This window comes from Bos indicus x Bos taurus, chromosome 24 (genome assembly GCF_003369695.1).
Source record: "Bos indicus x Bos taurus breed Angus x Brahman F1 hybrid chromosome 24, Bos_hybrid_MaternalHap_v2.0, whole genome shotgun sequence".
NCBI classification, from domain to species: Eukaryota; Metazoa; Chordata; class Mammalia; order Artiodactyla; family Bovidae; genus Bos; species Bos indicus x Bos taurus.
The window spans coordinates 3,598,201-3,614,891 of record NC_040099.1 but is presented as its reverse complement, the minus strand read 5'-3'; the positions used below and the strand labels follow the sequence as shown (position 1 = coordinate 3,614,891).

At 52.4% G+C, this 16,691-nt stretch overlaps 1 protein-coding gene across 1 annotated transcript in view; it reads left to right on the top strand.

Moving 5' to 3' along the window:
- Nucleotides 1-12,942, top strand: part of TSHZ1 (teashirt zinc finger homeobox 1) — a 79,593-nt gene extending 66,651 nt beyond the window's left edge. The window contains exon 2 of the mRNA XM_027526112.1: nucleotides 8,434-12,942. Coding sequence (XP_027381913.1) covers nucleotides 8,434-11,621 — 3,188 coding nt within the window. The 3' untranslated portion in view covers nucleotides 11,622-12,942. The remainder of the gene's footprint in view (nucleotides 1-8,433) is intronic.
- The last annotated feature ends 3,749 nt before the right edge of the window (nucleotides 12,943-16,691 follow it).

Here is a 16,691-nt window from a genome sequence, read left to right as displayed (position 1 = left end):
GCCAAAGTGACAGAAAAAGTTTCACTTCTTCCACATCAGAGCGAAAGCGGCCTTTCAGATTTGCTTGACAGATTGTCAACCTTCCTGTGAAAAAATCAGAACTGAGGTTTGTAAATTAACATCCATCCCACTTGTATTTAATGTTCTTTCAAAGAAGCAAGGAAGGGGTTCTGACCCCTTATCTCCTTTCTCTGCATTTTCTATTTCCCAGTGTCTTCTGACTTTCGTCAGAATTACCGGCTGTCTTTGTAACACAGGTGAAGTTACTTCAGAAGTGATCAGTGATAAATTTGGAAGAAAAATGTGTTCTGCGAGATTTTACAATGAGTTGGAGCTGTGCATTTATCACGGAGGTGTGCGTAAGCCCCTTTTGTGAATTGGCCCCTTGGAGTAAATATATTTTGATATAACAGCCATCTGTTCATGGGTATCACGTTTGCCAGTCTAAAACCTAGTTTGATGTAGATAAACATGTAATTTGGTCTGATTGTATAGTTTCACCAGGTGGCAATACAATAGCCACGTTCGGTCTTTGCTGTGAGCCGGAGCCCAAGCAGAGAGCCAAGGCCTGGGTTTCACAGTTGTCACTTTTGAATTTCCCTTTCCCTCGTTCACAGCCAGCTCTCAATTATGTGTGCTAATGAGGAAAAGAGAGCTCGGATAAACAAAGTTCCCTAACCCGATTCTGGTCGTGTATTCCCCCGCCTGCCCCCTCAGGCCTGGGGAAGAGCCAAACCAGGAGCTTCTCTGTGTGTGCACCCTCTCCGGGCCCCCACCTTCCTCTGGGCGGCTGTGATCAGAAAGTCTGCAGGAGGGCAGTGGAGGGCACTTCCTGAATAATCTGCTGCCCAAACCTCACGTCTACACAGCAACAGAGGCCAGCCATGGGCCTGCTTTTCCTGGGATGAGAAGATGCCTGTCGTGGGCACTTCCTGGCTCCTCTTAAGGGTCCCATCGCAGGGCTGGATGAGCTCAGAGTGGAGCTTGGTGATGAGGGCAGTGTGTCTAACGTTCCTACGCATCCTTCCTGCAGCCCCAGCGCTGGGGAGACGGAGGCCCCGAGGATGGAATCTGTGAGTGGAGCGCATGGGTCAGTCTGTCCCTTCTGTAAGTCTGTCCTCAGATGATGATGGGGGTCTGTCCTTCAACCCGGAACCATAACGGTGGCCCCGCAGCCTGGACCCGACGGGCGTGGGCAGGTGAACGCCACCCGCAGCCCCTGTGCACTTGGGGTCACTCTTGCACTTGCTGGGTGGGACAGATGTGGTGGTGGGGGTGTCTGTGTGGCCCCTTCCTCCCTGCTGCCAACATGACGAAAGCAAAGGACTCCGTCCCGCCTGCTACTGAAGCCCTGTGGTCTTGTTCCAGACACCCTGGGGTCCAGTCTGCAGACCTGCACAACCCTTGTCCATCTGCCCCAGGCCCAAATTCTCAAGCGAAACCCATTCGTTTCTGGATCCTTCTGAGGTTCCTGGTTCGAGCCTAGTTTTGGAAGGTAGGGGCGGTTGTTGGGGGGTGGGTGGAGAGAGAGGCTTAGGCACTGCTTTCAAAGAATCCCTTGAAACCCTTGGCATCTGTGGCCAGCTCATCGTCCGTGTGTTCATGTGACCACAAGCACCATGGGGTAGGATGACACTGACTGCTGCTTGGTCCGAGGACTCCTAGAAAGGGTGGGGTGTGAAAAGCGAGGAGGCGAGGGTTGCTTGGGAGGTGCGTGCACGTCTTTCCAAAGCTGATGCTGCCGGGCCCGTGCATCCAGGGAGGAGCCGGTCAGAAGGGCGTCCAGTGTGAGGACCTAGGACCGACGCCCCCTGCCCCCAGCTGCCCCCTGGGTCTGTATTTCCTTGCGTCCCTTGTAAATTAGAGTTGAAAAGTTAATTTATAATACATGGTAGAACAGGGAAATAGCCAAAGAATATGAGCTTACCGGGATAAATACAGTGGAGGAGTGTGTGATAAAGTAGGAATCCTGGGAGTCTAGAAATGGACAGGGACCATGTTGGCGGAAGATGGAGTGATGGAGCCTTGTGGCCACTGAGCCTGGGGACTGAGGGCCTCAGGAGAGGCCCTGCCAACTCCTCACCTGTCAGTGGGACCCGCAGCCCCCTCCCCAGGGAAGGCTGTGTGGAGACCCCGCTGGGGGCGGTGGGGGAGCAGGAGTGGGGCGGGAAGCAGACAGACGGCAGATGCACAGGCAGACTCTCAGCGCCCCCAAGATCCTGCTGCAGGAACCCCAATACCACCTGCACCCCTCCGTTGTTCTCCCCGCTTCTTACCTTTTAACATGAAAAAATAAAAGTCACAATGAACAAAGCCCTTTCCGGATTCCCGCCCCCAGGCTGGGCCCTGTCCTTCTCCGGATCCCTAATTCCCAGGGTCTGGCTGGTGGCTGTTTCCAGCTATTTTATTCCAGAAATGGTGTGAAACGGCTAATTCGTGTGTGTTGAATTGAAAACACTGAAGATTTTGAAAACAGAGCTATTTACTAAAAGCCATTTCAGTCAACAAACTCATATATTCATTATCTAGAAAAAAAAACTATCAATATTTTCTAAGAGGATTTTTCCATTGTGCTGTGAATAGGTTTGTCTTCTGCTTTTTCCGTTTAGTGAATCTCTCCTTGTCATTAAAACATAGTTTTCAATGTTGCATCATAGGTATAAGCAAAACATCACCCAACTACTGATTATTGTTGAAGATTTAGACAATGGCAAATTTCATATGAAATAATACCGTAAAGGACATCTTTGTGCATGCTGCTGCTGCTGCTGCTAAGTCGCTTAGTGTCCGACTCTGTGCGACCCCATGGACGGCAGCCCACCAGGCTCCCCTGTCCCTGGGATTCTCCAGGCAAGAACACGGGAGTGGGTTGCCATTTCCTTCTCCAGTGCATGAAAGTGAAGTTGCTCAGTCGTGTCCGACTCCCAGCAACCCCATGGACTGCAGCCCACCAGGCTCCTCCCTCCATGGGATTTTCCAGGCAAGAGTACTGGAGTGGGGTGCCATTGCCTTCTCCGTCTTTGTGCATGAACCCTCTGTATTTTATATCACCTTCTGAGGCTGTGCTTCCTAAAGTAAAATTATTGGGCCAAAGGGTATCAACATTTAAATATTTCTCTCCTCTTACTCTTTTTTCGTTGAGATTCTCTCATTCATAACAGCATGAAGGGCACATAAGAAGTGTCCTAAATACTGATACAGAATTAGAAAGTGGGAGTGTATGTCACTTAGTCATGTCCGACTCTTTGTGAACCCGTGGACCAAAGCTCGCCAGGCTCCTCTGTCCATGGGATTTCCCAGGCAAGAATACTGGAGTGGGTAGTCCTTCCCTTCTCCAGGGGATCTTCTCAACCCAGGGATTGAACCAGGGTCTCCCGCATTGCAGGCAGATTCTTTACCACTGAGCCACCAGGGATACAGAATTACTTGGGGTCACTACTTCATTCACAAGCGTTTACTCCAAGTGTTTTCGGCACTGAGGTGCTAACACAACAAAGGATAGTAACTGGGTCCTGAGATGGTGAGTGGAAGGGTCTCGGGCTGGGAGTCAGGTGAACCGCCTCTGAGTCCTGAGCCCCTCATCTGTCTCCTGTGTGACCTGGGGGAAGTCGGTCAACTTCTTGAGACTCCATTTCCTTATCTGTAAAATGGGCTTATCAGGGACACTGCCTTGTAGGGTTGTGAGGGTTAAAATAAGGTGAAAAATGAAAATGCCCAGCCCAGGGAGGTGGGCAGGGGTGCCCAGCAGTTTTAATTAAACGAGCGAGTTCACAGTTTGATGATGAGGACAGACAGGTAAACATCTCTTAATTCCGCAGGGAATGAATCCCAGGAGGGGATTAAGCAGCCTCGTGAAGGAGGTGACATCAGAGCCTCGCGTTGAGGAGGAGCGTCATCCCCAGGCAGAGAAGCAGAGGTTGGGGGTGGTGACCCCGGGACCGGGGTGCTCAGGGGCTGACACGTAGTGGAGGGAGGGGTCTGCACGCCCTGTGCTACTCCTGGGCTTGTAACAAAGATCTTAGCTCCAGGGTCACGGAGGAGGAGTGTGGCCAGGCAAGAGGGAAGAGGCCAGCTGGGAGGCTGCTGCACTGTCTGTGTCTGGTGACGGGCCTGGGGGGTCCACATTCGGGCAGAGGCCACGTCGGGTACAGGGCTGCAGGACAGGAGGCGCTGAGGATAACTCGCTTTTCAGGTGTGGACAACTTGTGTGGAGTGGTTCAACTGCTGAGCTAGGAGACTCCTAACTCAGGAAGAGGAAGTAAGCTTTTATTGGGGCAGCCTCTCTAGGTCTGGAGGGGCAGGGGAAGCCATGTGTCTGTCTGTAGTTGACTGGGGGTGCCTGTGGGACACCTGTGTTGGGAGGTGGGGCTGGAGGGGCAGGGGAAGCCATGAGTCTGTAGTTGACTGGGGGTGCCCATGGGACACCCGTGTTGGGGGGGCGGGGCTGGAGGGGCAGGGGAAGCCATGAGTCTGTAGTTGACTGGGGGTGCCCATGGGACACCCGTGTTGGGGGGGGCGGGGCTGGAGGGGCAGGGGAAGCCATGAGTCTGTAGTTGACTGGGGGTACCCATGGGACACCCGTATTGGGGGGCGGGGCTGGAGGGGCAGGGGAAGCCATAAGTCTGTAGTTGACTGGGGGTGCCCGTGGGACACCCACATTTGAGCTGGAGCTCCTTCTGTGTGCCCGACACCACGTGGGCTCAGACATCGCTCAGGAGGGCTTCACGGAGCCCAGCCTTCCCCAATGGGGCAGGAGAACCCGAGGGCCCCTCTGGAGGGGCTTCACAGTGACATAGATCTGGTGGTCATGGGCGTGCCCTGGAGGAGTCAGGGAAGAAGTCAAGGTCAGCCGTAAAGAGGCCACAGAGGGACCGGCAGGGGGACAAGCAGGGTGGATTCAGGGAGCTGCGCCCTGATCCTAGAGAGCACAGTCAGCTCCCAGGAGTATGACTGGGCCGGGGAGCAGGGGGAACTGTGTCCCTGTGGGGTGTCAGGGAGCTGGGCATGCTCAGCCCGGTAGGGGGATGCTGGCAGGCCCCAGGCTGCACCCCAAGTCTCCCTAGAGCTCCCCAGCTCTGCTTGTGTTTCTCCTGAGAGATGAGCCCCAGAAGGCAGGCGTGTTAGGTGTCCCCCACCTCCCCACGCCCTGGAAAATGGGGGACTGGTGTCCAAGGATGGAATGGCAGAAACCAGTGCCCCTTAGGAGGCCAGGGTTTGCTTTCCGTGGTTCCAGCAGTGACTGTTGCCCTGGGGCTGGAGAGGGTGGAGTGAGAGGCGTTTGAGCTCAACCTGGGGCTCCTGGGTGCAGATGGGTCAGTACTGGGGGCAGGGAGGACAGGCCGGGACGCGCCAGGCTCTGAGGACACCCGCTCTGCTGGGACACGGACATGCATGACCGGTGGGTGCTGAATACCCCCTGGAGGTAGAGGGAGCCCCCGTCTGTGTTTCCAGAGGAAAAGGAAAGTGGTCTGCTCACTCCACACCCCCAACGGTTCCTGCTGTGGGCGGGTGATGGAGCCTGTGGCCATCCGTTGAGGGGGCAGCAGCCCGCAAGCGGTGCAGCGCTGGGCAGGGCGCCAGCACAGCGCCGGGCTCCCCGGCTGAGCCAAACGCGCCCAGTCAAAGGCTTCCCTTCAGTCAGTCGCTGGTGTGGATCTTCTTTTCATGAAAGTGGACCATCTGGGTCTAGTGGGCGGCCTCCCCACTAGGTGATCACCTTCTAGGTGACCCCAGAGTGTGGCTCAGAAGGCGCACTGTGGGGGGCTGCTGGGAGTCCGGCCAACACCCCGGGGACCTGGTGCCTCTGTCTTCAGAGGGCTCTGCCCAGGATGCCCGAAGCCTCAAGTGTCCCCGTAGGAATCCTCAGAGATGGGCCTGGTGTCCAGGCCAGGGCCAGGGAGCCTGCAGGCGGTGGGTGTGACCAGAGCTTCGGTCTTCTGCCTGAGGACCCCAGCCGTGGGCGCTAGGGACCCTGGACCGTCCTAAACCTGTAGTGGTCTTGGGGAAAGGAGAAAGCGGTCAAGTTCACGGTCAGTCTGCAGGGGCCCACGGCCTCAGGCAGGCCGCTGTGCAGGTGTGGACGCCTGTGTAACCCTGCGGGCTCACCCTGTCGATTATTTTTCACGCTCTCAGAGCAGGCCCCACAGGCTGTGGTTCCCTGAGCCGTTAGTGGACTGAGGCGGGACTGCCGTCATCTGGGAAGCAGCTGTGCACGTGCTTGCCTGGTCATGCTGCTGCCCGGGCGCAGGGCGGCCCCGCGGAGAAGCAGAGGTCAGGCAGGGAGCTGAAAGGCCCGGCGGAGCGTGCGTGTCCACCGTGTGTGCATCCGTGTGCAGAGCCCTTGGTGGGCGGGCGTGGACGCTCCCGTGTGGCTCCCTCCTGCCCCATGTCCAGCCTCTGGGCAGCAGCCTCCTTCTCTGTCTCTCCATCACTGTCCCTGAAAACGCGGTGCTGCCTGCCACATTCCCTCGGGGTCCGGCTCTGATAATGTGATAATGAGTGATTCTACTTAATGAGACACCCTCTCAGGTCATATCAGTGCATTTTAATAGGGCCTTTCTGGAAATATCTTAACCCTAAATTTCCCAGGTAGTTGACGGAACACTAGTTGTTTCCACACACACACACACAAAGAAGAAAGAAAGAAAAGAGAAAGAAGTAAAAGCACGCTGGTCAGGTCAGTTAAGCGGTGCAGGGGATTATGTCCCCTTGGGAACTGACAAGACCTGTCACATGGTGAAGGATCTGAAATGTTCTGCAGTAAACAGCCGGGTTCCATCCAGGCGTTTATATGCCCTCTATCCCTCTCATTCCCCGGACAGCTGTCAGCAGCCCGAGCTTCTGGGAAACTCTGCTTTCACCCTGAGAAGTCACCCTCTGTGCAGCTTGGCCCGTAGCAGGCCATCGTAGCACCTACTATAGGCATTGTTAGGTTAAAAAGTTTTTTATTGTGTGAAAATATTCATAAGTTCGAAGTTACTATTTTAACCATTTTATGGGCATGGCTCAGTGGTATTAAGTAAGTTTACATTGTTATGCAGCCAAACCCAGCATCCATCTCCAGATCTTTCCATCTTCCCACGTTGAAACTCAACCCATTAAACACCAACTTCTTTTTTTCCCCCTCTTTTAAACTTTTTATTTTGTACTGGAGTATAGCTGAGTAACAATGTTGTGATAGTTCCAGGTGGACCGCAAAGGGTCTCAGCCATACATATACATGTGTCCTCTCCCTCGGAAACTCCCCTACCATCCAGGCTACCACATAACACTGAGCAGAGTTCCCTGTGCTATACAGTAGGTCCTTGTTGGTTATCCATCTTAAATATAGCAGTGTAATAGCTAGCTTTCCATTTCTCCCTGTCCCCCGACCCTGGAAACCACTGTTCTCTTTCTGTCTCTGTGAGCAGACCTCACTACTCTAGGTGTCTCCTGTAAGGAGACTCCTAAGTATTTGTCTTTTGTTGCTGGCTTAACGGCTTCCCAGGTGGCTCAGTGGTAAAGAATCTGCCTGCAATGCAGGAGATGTGGGTTCGATCCCTGGGTCGGGAAGATCTCCTGGAGAAGGAAATGGCAACCCACTCCAGTATTCTTGCCTGGGAAATCCCATGGATAGAGGAGCCTGGCGGTCCACAGTACACAAGGTTGCAAAAAAGCTGGACATGACCCAGTGATGAAACCTAAGGTTGTTACACTGAGCACAGTGCCCCTGATTTAGTCCACACTGAAGCATGCATCAGACTCTCCTTACTTTTAAAGGCTGAATAATATCCCATCGTGTGTGTAAACCACACTTCGTTCACCCATTCAACCATCAGTGGACACGAGGGTTGTTTCCACCTTTCAGCTCTTGTGAGCAATGCTGCTTAGTATATCCGGGGCTCTCTGACTTCTGCTCCATCCAGGCAGGGGCTGGTGGTGCTATGTTGCTTCCTCCTTTTTTTAGTAGAGACTAGAGTATTTTTATCACTTACCATTGAAGCGAGTTTTTATTTATGGACACCATAGAATCCTGTCCCTGGGGTATCTTTCCCTAAAAGTTGACAACCAGGTCCCCCCATGGGGAGGCTCATGAGGGACCCCGTTGCTTACAGAGGGAAGAGTCTACAGGCGGAGGAGCAGGGGCCCCTCGGCTGCCCACCTTGTCACTTTCCCCCCTTGTCTTCCCATCCAGCTATGATGGCCAGACCGACATCTCTAAGAAGAGGGCAGACGCTGCCCTTCCGTTGAAATGTGTTCACTTAGGCGGGGTTTGGGGGCTTGCCTTGGTGGAAACCTGTTTCCACCGTGGCGCTGCGGCGGGTCGGTGTATAAAGTGGGGGCGGCCTTGTATCCTTGGCTGAGAAACGACTTTTTAAAGATGGCGTGAGCGCTGGGGAGGCCGCGTCTTCGGGGTGCCGTCCGCACTCACTGTGTTTCCTTGCTCTCTCCTAGCTTATGTTCCTGAGGAAGAACTGAAAGCAGCAGTGATAGACGAGGGGAGCGTGGAGGAGGATGGGCTGCCCGGGGATGTTCAGGAGGCCGACTTCGCGTGCAGCGAGGAGGCGGAGATCAAGGAGGCCCAGAGCTACCAGAACTCCCCCATCAGCACCGCGACCAACCAGGACGCGGGCTACGGCTCGCCCTTCAGCGAACACAGCGACCAGCCCGCCCACTTCAAAAGCTCCTCCTCCAAGGAGGAGAAGGAGGAGCGCCAGGGCGCGGAAGGCGTCTCCTACCCCCAGGACAGTTTGGCCCAGATCAAGGCCGTATACGCAAACCTCTTCTCCGAGTCCTGCTGGTCCAGCTTGGCCCTGGACTTGAAGAAGTCAGCCTCGACCACGAGCACCAGCGATGCGGCCCAGAAGGAGGGCTCCACCCCCGCCCCCACGCCCCCAACCAGCACCGCGGGGGCCACGGGCACCACGGCGAGCACCCCCAGCTCAGGCTCGGGCGCCAGCGGCGGCTCGGGCTACGACTGGCACCAGGCCGCCCTGGCCAAGACGCTGCAGCAGACGTCGTCGTACGGCCTGCTGCCAGAGCCCAGCCTCTTCAGCACCGTGCAGCTCTACCGCCAGAACAACAAGCTCTATGGCTCGGTGTTCACGGGCGCCAGCAAGTTCCGCTGCAAGGACTGCAGCGCCGCCTACGACACGCTGGTGGAGCTGACGGTGCACATGAACGAGACGGGGCACTACCGCGACGACAACAGGGACAAGGACTCGGAGAAGACCAAGCGGTGGTCCAAGCCCCGGAAGCGCTCGCTGATGGAGATGGAGGGCAAGGAGGACGCGCAGAAGGTGCTCAAGTGCATGTACTGCGGGCACTCGTTCGAGTCCCTGCAGGACCTCAGCGTGCACATGATCAAGACGAAGCATTACCAGAAAGTGCCTCTCAAGGAGCCCGTGCCAGCCCTCACCAAGCTGGTCCCCTCCACCAAAAAGCGGGCGTTGCACGAGCTGGCGGCCCCCGGCTCCCCTGAGCCGGCCGGAGCGGCGGCAGCCGAGGCAGCACTGAGTGAGGCGGCCAAGGAGCAGAAGACGGCCAACCCCTACGTGACACCCAACAACCGCTACGGCTACCAGAACGGGGCCAGCTACACCTGGCAGTTCGAGGCCCGCAAGGCCCAGATCCTCAAGTGCATGGAGTGCGGCAGCTCCCACGACACCCTGCAGCAGCTCACCGCCCACATGATGGTCACTGGGCACTTCCTGAAGGTGACCACCTCCGCCTCCAAGAAGGGGAAGCAGCTGGTGCTGGACCCCGTGGTGGAGGAGAAGATCCAGTCCATCCCCCTGCCGCCGACCACACACACCCGGCTCCCTGCCGCAGCCACCACTGCCCATGTCAAGAAGCAGCCTGACTCTCCGGCTGGCCCCACCATCGCGGAGGAGAAAAAGGAGCCCGAGAAGGACAAGGCGGCCCTGGTGGCGGGGGAGGTGGACAAGAAGATCAAGGAGGAGGGCGAGGACACGGGCGAGAAGTTCGAGCCCACCGCTCTCTACCAGTACCTCCGCGAGGAAGACCTGGATGACAGCGCCAAGGGCGGCGTGGACATCCTCAAGTCCCTGGAGAACACGGTCTCCACGGCCATCAGCAAAGCCCAGAATGGCGCACCTTCGTGGGGTGGCTACCCGAGCATCCACGCCGCCTACCAGCTGCCGGGCACCGTGAAGCCACCGCCGGCAGTGCAGAGCGTGCAGATGCAGCCGTCCTTCGCCGGCGGCGTGAAGCCACTGTCCGCTGAGCACGGCGCACTCCTGCACTCCCCGGGGAGCCTCACGCCGCCGCCCCACAAGAGCAACGTGTCGGCCATGGAGGAGCTGGTAGAGAAGGTCACGGGCAAGGTCAGCGTGAAGAAGGAGGAGAGGCCGGCAGAGAAGGAGAAGGGCTCGCCGGCCAAGGCCGCGTCCCCAGCGGCCAAGGAGAATAAGGACTTCCCCAGGGCCGATGAGCTGGGGGGCAGCAGCAAGCCCCAGCCCAAGAAGGGCCCCGAGGCCGACGGGGGAAAGGCCAAGAAGGAGGGCACAGGGGACGCCCACACCCCAAACGGCACGGAGCCCCTCAAGGCCAAAGTGACCAATGGCTGTAACAACCTGGCCATCATCACTGACCACTCACCTGAGCCCTCCTTCATCAACCCGCTGAGCGCCCTGCAGTCCATCATGAACACCCACCTGGGCAAGGTGTCCAGGCCCGTGAGCCCCTCACTGGACCCGCTGGCCATGCTCTACAAGATCAGCACCAGCATGCTGGACAAGCCGGCCTACCCTGCCCCTCCCGCCAAGCCGCCCGGCGCCGCTGACCGCTACTTCTACGAGAACAGCGACCAGCCCATCGACCTGACCAAGTCCAAGAGCAAGCCCCTGGTGCCCGGCGCCTCTGATGGCGTGTCCTCGCCGCTCCGGGAGAGCGCACTCATGGACATCTCGGACATGGTGAAGAACCTCACAGGCCGGCTGACGCCCAAGTCCTCCACACCCTCTACCGTGTCTGAGAAGTCGGACGCTGATGGCAGCAGCTTCGAGGAGGCGCTGGACGAGCTGTCACCCGTCCACAAGCGGAAGGGGCGGCAGTCCAACTGGAACCCGCAGCACCTGCTCATCCTGCAGGCCCAGTTCGCCTCAAGCCTGCGCGAGACGGCGGAGGGGAAGTACATCATGTCGGACCTTGGCCCCCAGGAGCGGGTCCATATCTCCAAGTTCACCGGGCTGTCCATGACCACCATCAGCCACTGGCTGGCCAACGTCAAGTATCAGCTGCGGAGGACAGGGGGGACCAAGTTCCTGAAGAACCTGGACACAGGGCATCCTGTTTTCTTTTGCAACGATTGTGCCTCTCAGTTCAGAACTGCTTCCACGTACATCAATCACCTAGAGACACACTTAGGCTTCAGCTTGAAGGATCTCTCCAAGTTGCCCCTAAACCAGATTCAAGAACAGCAGAATGTTTCCAAAGTCCTGGCGAGCAAAGCCTTGGGCCCTTCGGGGGCTGCCGAGGACGAGCTGGGCTCCACATTCCAGTGCAAGCTGTGCAACCGGACTTTCGCGAGCAAGCATGCAGTCAAACTGCACCTCAGCAAGACCCACGGCAAGTCCCCCGAGGACCACCTGATCTACGTGACCGAGCTGGAGAAACAGTAGCCCCGGGCCCGCGCCCAAGGCGCATTGCACTAACGTCGTACCGCACTAGGCCCGGCCTGAGCCTCCGAAATCAGCCTGCCCTCGGTTGCTGACCGCCTGTCTGGACCTTGGTTTTTCTTACACATATTTTGTAGTTATATTTATATGCTCTTCGTCTGATCGTGCATGTTCCTTTTCTTTTTCCGTGAGTCAGAGTCTGACCTTTATTTTCAACATCTGTTCTCGATGTTCAGCTCTCTTTTGTAGGAGATAGTGGGGCACACTCCTCGGAGACACTTACTTAGCAGGAAAGAAAGACACAAATAACAGAGATAGACGTCGTCCTAAAATTACAAAGCTGCCATGACAGTAAAGGTCAGAGAACCTCCTAGTGTCAGATTTAACCCTGTGAGGACTGCAATCGCATTTCTGTGCCTTTCACTCAAAAAAAAAAAAAAAAAAAAAGAAAATAAAAAGGCTTAAAGGCATTTCATTCAGATCAAAAGCTGTGTCAGACACAAAACTTATTTAATAATTAAAAAACGAGCTTTTATATGCAGAACTGGTTTGTGAAGGAAGCATGCATGCAGCTGTTGGAGAGCAGAAAGTTGTCTAGGACGTGGGGGTTAGGAAGCCACAACGTCATACGTTTAAAACAGAAAACAAAACAAAAACTAACAACAAAAAACAGCAAACACCCCAGTTGCCACTATGCCCAAACCCTCTGGATGCTGAAAAATGCCATTTTTGGCAAAAAAAAAAAAAAAAGTATGCAAGTTATTATTTAAAAATGTGTAAAAATGCTATTTCTTTTTTCCTGTAAAATACTGCGGTTTATAGTTATTTACAAATGTAAGCTTTGGTACAAGCTGACCTTTCTATAAGCGTGCTGCATTGGTAAATGAAAAAAAAATGGGGCAAATGTTGGTGTCCTTTCCTTGTAAATTGCCAGCATCAGCTTAAAAACTCCTATATGTTACATATCGTACCATTTTAATCTATTCAACTTTCTTTGTACCTTCTGGCTGTATGCTTTCTCTTTTAACTTTTTATATTGTCATTTTATATTAAATTTCTGTGTATATAATGTAAAACCACAATTTTTGAATAAAATTTAGTTCCTGCAGCTTGATTTAAATAGAGAAATTTTACTGGCACCTGCGTCTTTCCAGATGCATGTATATCAGACGAAAATAAATAAATGAAGACAAAGCAAGCGATGCACTATTAATTATACATTTTGATGTTCTATCATTAATATTGTACAGTACATTTTGGTTCACACAATTAAATCCACTGTTTTCTCAAATGTAAAATAAACCCACATGCAGTTCTTGATTTACATAGATTGTCATGTCGTCATTATTCTGCCTCTGAGACGTTATTCCAGCAACGAGAGGTATTTGCTTATGCAGTCGACCAACAGAAATTCTATTCAGAACCATCGTTTCATGATGTGTGTGCTAAAACGCTTATTCAAATGATAAGTACTCTTTTTTTTAACGATAATTAAAATTTTTAACTCCACTGGGTGCCACTGGATTCCAGAGTATAGTCATTGAGCGACAGCCGATTTGTACATCGAGGGACCGAGGTGCTTCTTGGGAGAATCCTCTCCCCCTGTTTTGAAATGTTTACAGTCATCCTTTGGTGTATCTGGGGACCTAATGGCAGATCTTGTTCTAACAGCAGACCCTGGGGGCCTTGAAATTGGTTCTGCATTGTTCCAAAGAGGAAAGGCTGGTTTCCACACTTTTAATTGAGACTTTCCTGGCGGTCCAGTGGCTAAGACTTCGCCTTTCAATGCTGGGGGTACTGGTTCGATTCCTGGTTGGGGAGCTGAGATCTCACATGCCTCTCCTGGCCAAAAAAACCAAAATATAAAAAGCAAAATTGTAACAAATTCAACAGACTTTAAAAATGATTCACGTAAAAAAAAAAAATCTCTCAAAAAAGGTACAATTTTAATAAAATGCTCTGCTCTCCCTCATCCAGGATTTGGGACCGGCCTTCCTTGGTCAGGTTGCTCCGGAGCATGACGACGAGGGGAGGGGGTGTTTGGGGAGAGACCACCGGGCCTCCAGTCTGTTACTCCACCTTCTCTGTGGGTGAGGATCCTGTGCTGGACTCAGTGGACACTCACCCAGGGTCATGGGGCCCACGATTGACAGAACTTGGGCCTGAGTCCACAAGGCTCTGCCCCCGGGGCTGTGCTCTTAATCACCCCCTTCCTGTGCTCTGTGAACTGCCCCCTGGGGAGAACGGGCCCCCGGGGAGGGTCTGTGGTCTCTAGCAGCCGCACGGAGCAGATGAGCCTTCTTCCAGTTCCTGCCACTGCAGCCCCAGATCCAGATGCAAAGCAGGCCGGCTCTATCTTCTGTTGGGTCTGAATAGTAAATTGCAGTGATGTTGGTTAAGTGTGAAGTGTCCTCTACTAGTAATACAGAAACTTGATTCCTGTGAATACAGGTGGAAACATCCGGAGGACCAGTTGGCTGCCTTTTGTGTGAGGATTTACTTATACAGGTTTCTGCTTCCTTCATCAGTGTTTGAAGAGACGCACCCTGGCCTTCTTCCTCTGGTCTTGTGTGTCCCCGAACGCACTCCAGAGGTGACACTGCGCTCTCTCAGGGGAGCCCCCCTTTCTCCCAGGGGAACAGGCTGCTGCTTCCGGAGCCCGAGGGCAAATGGCTCTGAGGGTCTGGCATGAGCTGGCCACAGATCCCCCTGTAGGAGGCTGGCGGGCCTGGTGGGGGCAGGCGTCCTGCTAACCTTGTGTAGACACAAACATAACCCTATTTTGCATTTGTGTTTGCAGCTTGAACTTCAGGTTTAGTAAGTAATCAAATATTTTTCCTTTTCAATGTGGATTTTTGAAAAGTTTGAGGTATGCCTCTGAATGTGGATTGGGTCTGGATGTTAATTGTTATTTAGTCGATATTTGAAAGATGTAAAGCCTATAAAATAATGATGACGGTAGCTGATGTAAGAGAAACAAACTTTGAGGCATGTTTGCAGAAAGAAGGGATTAAAAACTTCCAAGATTTATGTTCCTCCATTTCTATGTTTGGTAATCTTCAAAAAGCTTTGAAACATTTGAAAGCCTATCTAAATGACTTCTGAAGTTTCAGAAACCAGTGCCTACAAATAAAGGTTTCTGCTTTTTTCCAAGGTAGAATTTCTGTTACCTTTTTTTTTTTCCTGAAGGTGGTGGAAACCATTAAAAGCCAGTCATTGAATTGTAAAATTAAAAAATACCAAAGAGTAACATTTGGAGAGCATTTATAATTTTCCCATACCTTTTATAGTAAAAGTAATACATAGCCTTTGCAGAAAACGTGTAACGCACACACAAAAAATGAAATAAAGAAGGAAATAAAAATCAACTAATGTTTTCATCTAGAGAAAAATCATTTAATATTTTAGTGCTAACATCTTTTTTTAATTTTCTACAAAACAAATGCACAACATACTTTTGTACTTGCTTTTTCTGTTAGTAGATAATGTGTATGTTCCCATTTCATTAAATATCAAACATTTTGAATCTTACTGAGATGTATTATAATTTACTCATTAATTCTCTACTAGTTAGAATTTTGAAAAGCAGCATTTAGATTCTTTTCAAGTTTTCAGTGTTACAAATGACTACAGAAGGAATGTTCCACTCAATATTCCCATGCATATTTCTGATTATTTCCTTAGAATAAATACTGTGGACTTAAAGAAGTATTTACAACCTAAAAGTTGAGAACTATGTTTGATTCAGAGGGAATTTTTCAAGCTGGGGAGGCAGCGTTTCAAGTGACTCTGAGACAGCTGCTCTTGGAGGCGCGGGGCAGAACCAGGTTGTATGGACATTTCGCAAGAAAGGGCAGGTAGTCTGGACGTCAAGATATTGTTAAAGAAAACCAGATATCCTAAGTTAAAAAATTCAGACTTTTCTGTGTATGGGAAGATGCAAGAGTCCGGGCTGTCTGAAATCAGTCCTTTGAGATGCACCTCAGCTACCTGGGCCAGCGACCCGTGTTTTCCCGTCCTGAGTCTCCCCGGGGCTCACCTTAGGGGAGGGGCTGCAGTCTGATGGCTGCTAGAGGGCAGGTATTCCTTCCTTCCTGAATGCCCTCCCCAGCTGTCCACAGGGGATAGCTACAATCATGGAGGACTTGTTGACTGATATGGCAGGAAATAGTCCATTTCTCATATTTCTCACTCCCTAAAGCTGAAATTTCTGCCTCATCCCGTGACTGGATGCCTGTGCCCACATCACTTATAAGAAAGCCTGTCCAACCCCAGCCACTGGCCCTCAGCAGAGAGCTACCGCTTCTGTCCATCTTTGCTTCATGAACATCAGGATTTTTTTTTTTTTTTAAATTTCTGGCTGTTTTCACTAATTAGCCAATGTAATATTGACATGTTAATAATATGCTTATTGTCCACTGATGAAAAGATGGCTTAAGGACCTGTATGATTTTTTTTGAAGACTTTCATGTGAATCGTGAGCTCATTTAAATTTGGTGGCCAATCTGCATATTTTACAGAAAATACACAACAGAGAGGTGAGAAAGGAGCTGCTGAAGGTCTGCGGCTCCCCGGTGGCTCTGGCACAAGAGAGAATGGGGCGGTGTGTCTTCTCGTCCAGTTCTCCTAGGATAGACCACTCGTGAAAACGCACCCAAAGACGTCAAGTATATCATGTACCAGCACTGTCTTTAAATTGCCTGACTTGGAATAGGGAGAAATATTCCAAATTCTAGGATTTCTATGACTAACGATGAGCATTTCTTAGGCAAACAAAGATAATCTCAGAAAAAAGTGCACTGCCCTAGGGAGATGAGAGGTGGTCACCGGGAGGGACTTCAGGCTTCCCTGGTAGCTCAGCTGGTAAAGAATCCGGCTGCAATGCAGGAGACCCCAGTTCGATTCCTGGGTTGGGAAGATCCCCTGGAGAAGGGATAGGCTACCCACTCTAGTATTCTTGGGCTTCCCTGGTGGCTCAGATGGTAAAGAATCAGCCCACAATGCGGGAGACCTGGGTTCGATCCCTAGGTTGGGAAGATCCCCTGAAGGAGGGCATGGCTATCCAGTCCAGAA